The following is a 7,237-nucleotide window of genomic DNA, read 5'->3' on the forward strand; positions in this document are numbered from 1 at the left end:
ATTACAATGGCAACATTAAAGGCATCCAGGTAGACCCTTGGAGAAAGTTTCTTCCCTGTTTTTATAGATTCCACTCAAAAAAAACAAAACAAAACCTGCTGTGTTCATATTTTTTATATATGTATTCACACTGCATCTAAATAGATCCATGAGAACAGCCTATTAATATTAAAGAAGAAGCATCTCATCCACTCTAACAATATCAGATGCAGATAAGTACATGTGTAGTTATCTTTTGCAAAATCGGTCGGAAAAAATGTCATAAATATCAATCACCCAATCAAGGATGAAACACAATCAAGGTGCATCGGTGTGTTTTTTTACCCATTGTTAGGTATAAACACAAACTGGGACACAGACGCATGCCAACTGTCACAGATTTTCCTCTGAGAGTCACTATCGGGTCAACTGAACAGCTGCTCACCCCCCCTCATCCAATCAGACAGGAGCAAGGATCAAGAACAGAGCATAACTACACGCCAATTAAAGAACCTTAAATTAATCCAAGCAATCAAGCCTCCTCTGTATTTTTCTCTAGCTACTCCTTGCTGACAGACTGAATGCCATCCATCACATTGCTGCCTGTTTCTCTACTGATTAATTTACTATAAGTGAAAGTGCTACAAGATTGCTATAAGAAGGGGGTTGGGGGGGATAAATCTAGAGTGAACAAATCACTGTGGCACTGAATGAAAAATAAAAGCCTGAGGGTATGTTAGCGTGGGAAAAGAAAACAAACAGGTCCCATTTCTAAACAGATAAATAGCCCAATAATGGTTGTATACTTTAAGTTGTAACGGTACATGTAAGAGCCACTGTAGAAGGATAATATATCTCAGAATAAATTACAAATCTATTTTAATCTACTGGCCATAAAGACATGGTAAAGTTAAACTGTTTCATGTTATTCAAGCTCCTCAGACAGATGACTAAAATATTCCTAATTATTCTGCATAGCTTCATTTTATTTACATCTGTTTTTGTACACTTCATTGTCAGATATCGACTGCATTTCTTTCATCATTGCTGTTGCCAACTAACCTGCAGTACAGTCTGGATCTTAGCAGAGACATCTGCTTGCTCGTACAGCTTGATGCCCTCTTCTTGGGCCTGCACCCCGATGTGTTTCAGGTGGGTAAGCACCACACTGTGAGCCTGGGCCACTGCCTTGAACTTATCGAACAAGAGCTCAAGCAGTTCCAGCAGAAGCCTGCAGAGGGAGCCAGACAGAGCAGAAAGGAAGAGAGGAAGAGAAGGGAAGGGGTCAGGAGAGTCAGGAGTAAATAGAGACACGGGGAGAGGATAGAAAGGAGAAAGTGAAGTACAATTACAAAAACTTCAAACAGCATTAAATGGTATATTTAATTGTTTTATTAAAAAATAAATCTGCAGTATAATGTTTATTTAATAAGCATTTCACAAGGATCTTTATTGTCTATACAGGAACTAAAATAGACAACCAGCATTACTTCTACTGGGCACTTTATTTGTTAGGAAAATGTATGTCTTCCGCAGTAAATCACATGACTTGAGATTTCCATGTAAGTAAAATAGAGAGCTACAGGTGTTCTAAGGCAGCTTGTCAAGGTTATAGAATTATTTCCTACCTTTGACAAACAATCCCCAAAAGTCAAAATACACAGATTTCCACCTGTGAAGACCACTCTGTCATGTTTGCTTAAGCTTCACAATTAAGAAAATCCATTAAAACTACTGCGGAACAGTGAAAGGTTTGATAATAGTATGATCCAGGTTTCAAATTATCTTTCTCTAGTATGACATTAAACAATACAAGTACAAGTACAACAAGCTACTGTGAGGAATGTATGCAAATGCTTTATAACATCAAGGGTGAAAAAAAGCTCATCTAAACTGTCCAAAACAGCAGAAAAATAACATATAGCTAATAACAGATTATCTACCCATGAAAAAGACCATTGAGACCACTTCAAATGACCAATATTCCAGGAAGCCGTTTTCATTTACAGTTTTCCATTTAACCGGGACTATAAAAAAAAAAAAAAAAAAACAAGTGAGCTTCCCAGCCTGGACTCAAATGAACAGGCACTCTCATTACTTCTAAATGGCTCTGACTGAAGAAGAGAGCACAGCCAAAACCAAACTGACCTTCCACTTGATCTGAGTGCTACAGCCTGGATGGTCTCATCTACACTAATGCTTTCATCCAGACTTTGCTACATCTAGTTTCTACACAAGGGCAAAGCTTTCAAGGTAAAGAGGGAACACAGGTTACATTAGTTGAGCGTGAATGGCTTCCTAGTGCAACCAAGCTAGGAAGTAGCAGTGTTAAAGTTAAATTTAATCACTATTTGTCTAACGTTGGTCTTTCGGTACTCTCCTCTGCCATTTAATTAAGTTTTATTCAATTGAAAGCAACAGAGAGACTTTGTTTTATTGCAATTTATTTCAGTATTTTGTAGCTTGTCCGTTTTTTCTAATGTTACCATCCTCAGAGTTTTGGGAAGCAGCCAAGATTTTCGGTGAAGGTATAAAGGAAATAGAGAGGCAAGATGCATGTTTCAATGGGGACCATTTTGGTTGGTTGTCTGTCACTACACCCACAGTAACACAAGCAAATGTTATTAATGGAGAGAAACAGAGGAACAAATCACTATGAGCTATAACTCCGTGACACAAAGACAGGGACCTTGAAATGCCAATGACTCTCATGTATAAACATGAAAGACTGACAACAAAACAGAAATGTAAGATAAATGATATATGATCACCAATCTCCAAAAATATAAGCATAAAAAAACTACATAATCATGCATACATGCATAAAGTTGGGCACCCAAAAGTTACGGCTCTGACTTTGACACTGCTTTTTTTGTTTAATCCCCAAGCACACTCTAACCACCCCGGCCCTTACACCCACAAACACACCTAGCTACGTGTAGACGGACAAACAAAGTGTAAACAGTCCTCCTCATTATCTCCCAGTGGAGTCCAACCTAATCCATATTGTCTGTTCTTTGAGACCACACTTCTCATTTCCTCTCCCGATCGAAGTTGACACACACGGCTGATGAAGAACCAGGAGAAATGGCAGGGAGCACACAAAGACGTAAAGTCCCCAGGACTGCATGTGTTTCATATTGGAAGGACAACAATAGTATCTAAATTAGATTACCATCAGGTTGGTGCTAAGTCACAGATAATTTAATTATTGTTAGAGGTCTAAAGAGTGTCAAAAGGCTCCTCTTGAGATATTAAATGTACCAGGTTATCTCAGTCATCCTGCTGTCATAGACAAATGGACACACAGAGCAAAAGTTGATTCACGTGGAATCAGTCTTCCTCTAGATGATGGCAAGGACCACTAAATGGGAAAAATGAGTCCAAAAAAAAAGTCCATCCTATGTTCACTGTGGTTTTCCTGTTTTGCTTTGTTTTGTTTGTTTTCTTAGTTTGAATTGAAAATACTGTTATTAATATTCTGTGTTTTATTGGAAAAAACATCCTCACTTTAAATCAGTTTTCTTAATTGTTTATTCAGATTTCATTTAGAATCTACTATGTAATATCAGTATCAGTATTCACCTTATTTACCACTATCATCCCATCAGCAAATAATGATGGAAGAAGCTGATGTTTATTTGTTATGCCCAGTAAATCCTGCAGTCTTTTTATCTCTCATCCAGTAAGAGAAATTTGTATTATTACTGTTATTTGAGACACTGAAACAAAGACTTGAAAAATAGAAGTTTTTGATTCTTTTTGTTGTTTTGTTTTGTTTGTTTGTTTGGTTGGTTGTTGTTGGTTGGTTGGGGTTATAACAGCAAACAATACACCAGCAGCCAGAGATCATACGTCCTCCAATCCACGAACACATGCACTGGCTATTAACTAGCTGTAATTTTAAACATAAGTATTGCAGTTAGCCCAGAAGCTCAAGAATCACTAAAACCTTAAGAAATATCATTGGATTAGGGTCATGACTTTGGTGCATGAAGACGGAAGCTATATGAAGATTATCTAGATGCAGGAGTTGTAAAGGAAAATAAACTTTCAGTGAGGTGGTCAGTGAGGATGTGAATGAGAACATAAACCTCCAAGAGCAAGCCACACACTGCTGTTTACGCTATTAAGCTCTTAAGTGTTGCCTGCTAGTCTGCTGTACTATAAAATATAGTGTGCAATATTCAAGACCATTGTTCTCTACAATTGGTACATTGGTTGGAGTTTCCATAGCAACAAGCATTGACTTTAAATTGAAGTGAGCATAGGGAAAACTAGGTGTGTACGCATCCAAATACAAACACACACACACAACCTCAAAGTGTTAAATGCTCACACACGTATACTCATGAAGGCAACTTAAAACAATCAGCAAGCAGCAGAACTGGAAACAAGCTACATGGTAGCCTATTACACTGAGGTCAGACAAGATTCAGTAGGCAACAGAAGAAGTAAGGCAGACAAGGCTGGAAAGAACATCCCTGACAGAAAACAAGACGTTCCTCTTAAATGGTTCAGGATCAGTGGACTGAGACCTGTGCTTCTCAAGTCTGCTCACTGTATGTGTATGTCTGCAGGAGCTGACGTGACTGCTTTTAAAATGTAGCAGCCCTCTACGGCAGGTGTGAAATTGTTTGTGTGTGTATGGGTGTGTTTAGCCATGACTTGTCTACGTTTAAAGCAGCAGAGTATCTGTTTTCATGGTCTAAAGCAGGTGTGTCTGCAGTCCTAGCCGCTACTATGTTTCACACCTGGTTGACTGTCTGACTATGAACACTATGGGACTGCATTCTAAACACACTGACTGTTGCCTTTACTGTCAGCTCTAAGTATAACTTAAGGATCCACTCTATGCAATAACAAAAGTGAATGCTGACTATAATACAGTGAATATTAGTATAATTAATATAATGTTGGGTGCTTCCCAAAACTCTGAGAATGGTAACATTACAAAAAACAGACAAGCTACAAAACCCTGAAGCTACCGCATCAACAGGAATAGCTTTTACCAATCATTAGGGAGGGAGGCCACATTTTATTCAACACCTTAAAAATTGAGGCTAGAAAAATATTATGACTACAGAAGAATAAACAATGGGATAAATGATGGGAATGCAAGTGGGAGCTTTGTTAGTCTTTTTAAGGTAAACAACAGTAGCTGCACATTGTTATTCACACTGACCATTTTGGCATATAGTTCTAATGCTACTTACCATCCCTATCAGGCAAACATTATCATTTCAAAAGGACTGCTTTCATCTTTCCACATAACAGGTTATAGTTCCCCTTTTATGCCCATCTACTGTCTGAAACTCCCTTCCCCTCCACATTTGCTATTTAACCCTTTAAAGTCTGAAATATGATCCAACTGCCAGAAAATTCGAATTTTCTGAAAATAGAGTTTATTAAATCATCTGAAAAATTGTTTTTTTAATCATTACATTTTAATTTCCATATATGACTTTTAATTTCTATTGTATGTGCTAAGTATGCCTTTTTTTAAATGCTTGAAAATGTATTGTGCAATTTTTGTGCAGTTTAAGGGATTAATATTAACCTTCAGCTTCATATTTTCTGATCTGTAGCAAATCTCTTTCGTCAGTTATTCTTCAGCAGTGCATTACGCCATTACTTTACCTTGGCTGGCTCTCCTGGGCCAGGTTTTCTCCCCTTTGGTAAGCATGGTCTGCTATCTGAGTGGTAGACCTCTTGACAATCTGTTTCAGCTCAGGTTCCAGCCGTTCCATTATGGCTTTAATGGTCTCTGGAAGCTTCTTCAACTTGGCCAGAGCCTAAAGAAAATTAACAATATGCCAATATTTTTACTTCAACCAAATGACAGAACAAAACATTAAGTTTACAATTAATAGCATGCGTCATGTGTGTGCACATGAATGTACCCTGATAAGGATGCCCATGAACTCAGCACTGTTCTCCTCTGGGTCCCCCTCAGTAAGGTCTGACTGGTTTAAGTCCCGAATATCTTGCTGCAGTTCATGCACTATAAGAGGTATACCCATACAGACACACTTGTTACCATATGGTGTACATTATTATATTTGTACAAGCACAAAAGATCCAATTATTTCAGTGATAGATAAATGTACAAAAATAATCAAGAACAACAAATAAATTCAGTTTTACACCACTTCGTTATCTTTTAAGAACACACAACTGCACCTAACCCCACCCTAATCCCCCTTTCATCTGACTTAGTAGACAAATTGAGAAAGGCGGTATCGAGTGATGCTCTAATTTCCATTAGATGGGGCCTCCCAATTCCCCATCAAAGCACGTTAAGAGAGTTAATGTTTATGGCAAGTTAATGGACTTTGGGTGTATTTCCTCTTTTCAGCCATTGCAACTGTAGTTTGTGTAATAATTATGACAATTATCATCTACAAATGAGGTGCTCTAATGCTATTAGACAAAATGGCAAGCTAGGGCATTGATGGAAGCCCGTTGCTGTGTCGTGACCACAGTTGTTAACATGACGGTATATAGGCACTTACTGCCTGCTGGCAGCTAATTGCCAGTGTTCTCTTTGCATAATATTGAGAAAACTGTGGTTTAGCTATTACTTAGAGGCCTACAGCGTGGGAGACTTGAGCAGATATTTAAAATGTATTAGTGGTAATTTGTACATTTGCGTATTTATGTTTTTTGAGGTCATGACATACACATGCATGCTGATGAGCTGGGCAGAGTAAATAACAGTAGGTGGAGTAAATGACATGATTTAAATGGTAGATGGCTACCTAGGAAATGCTAAACACGCAAAAGAAGAGGAAGAGACAAAGACTGAGAATGACTGAAAGAACCACTTTATAAAACAACTGCTGAATGGCACAGAAATGTTGACTGTACCATACCTTTCAGGGAAACCTTGCCCACAGATGGTAATTATATGCTAATGTTGTTGTTAATCTGTCAGTTGATGCAGCAACGAGATAAAAATGCCTTTGGTATGTACAGTATGGTGCATTGTTGCCTGGTATCCACAGAGCTAAAAACAACACGATGAGTTGCTAACTCAGAATGCCAAGAGTGGGTGTTGGAGAGAAAAAAAAGTGCCAGGCTTAATATAAAAACTCAGAAACACCAAGGGAACACCAAGTTATTGCTGGATTAACTTTTTTCATTATCTTCTTGTTTGCGTTCCTCTGTGCTCTGCCTGGAAGGAATGTGGCTCTGACTGTACGCCCCTACAACCAAGAGAGGATTCATACATTTCTGAATACAGTCTACATTATCA

At 38.2% G+C, this 7,237-nt stretch overlaps 1 protein-coding gene across 1 annotated transcript in view; it reads right to left on the reverse strand.

Annotated features, from left to right (window-relative positions):
- Positions 1-7,237, reverse strand: part of exoc4 (exocyst complex component 4) — a 139,989-nt gene that overhangs the window by 122,191 nt on the left and 10,561 nt on the right. Inside the window, exons 6-8 of the mRNA XM_026147677.1 lie at positions 5,883-5,983; positions 5,620-5,774; positions 1,042-1,210 (exon numbers count right to left, since the gene is read on the reverse strand). Coding sequence (XP_026003462.1) covers positions 1,042-1,210; positions 5,620-5,774; positions 5,883-5,983 — 425 coding nt within the window. The remainder of the gene's footprint in view (positions 1-1,041; positions 1,211-5,619; positions 5,775-5,882; positions 5,984-7,237) is intronic.

The sequence above is a fragment of the Astatotilapia calliptera genome, chromosome 17, assembly GCF_900246225.1.
Source record: "Astatotilapia calliptera chromosome 17, fAstCal1.2, whole genome shotgun sequence".
NCBI lineage: Eukaryota > Metazoa > Chordata > Actinopteri > Cichliformes > Cichlidae > Astatotilapia > Astatotilapia calliptera.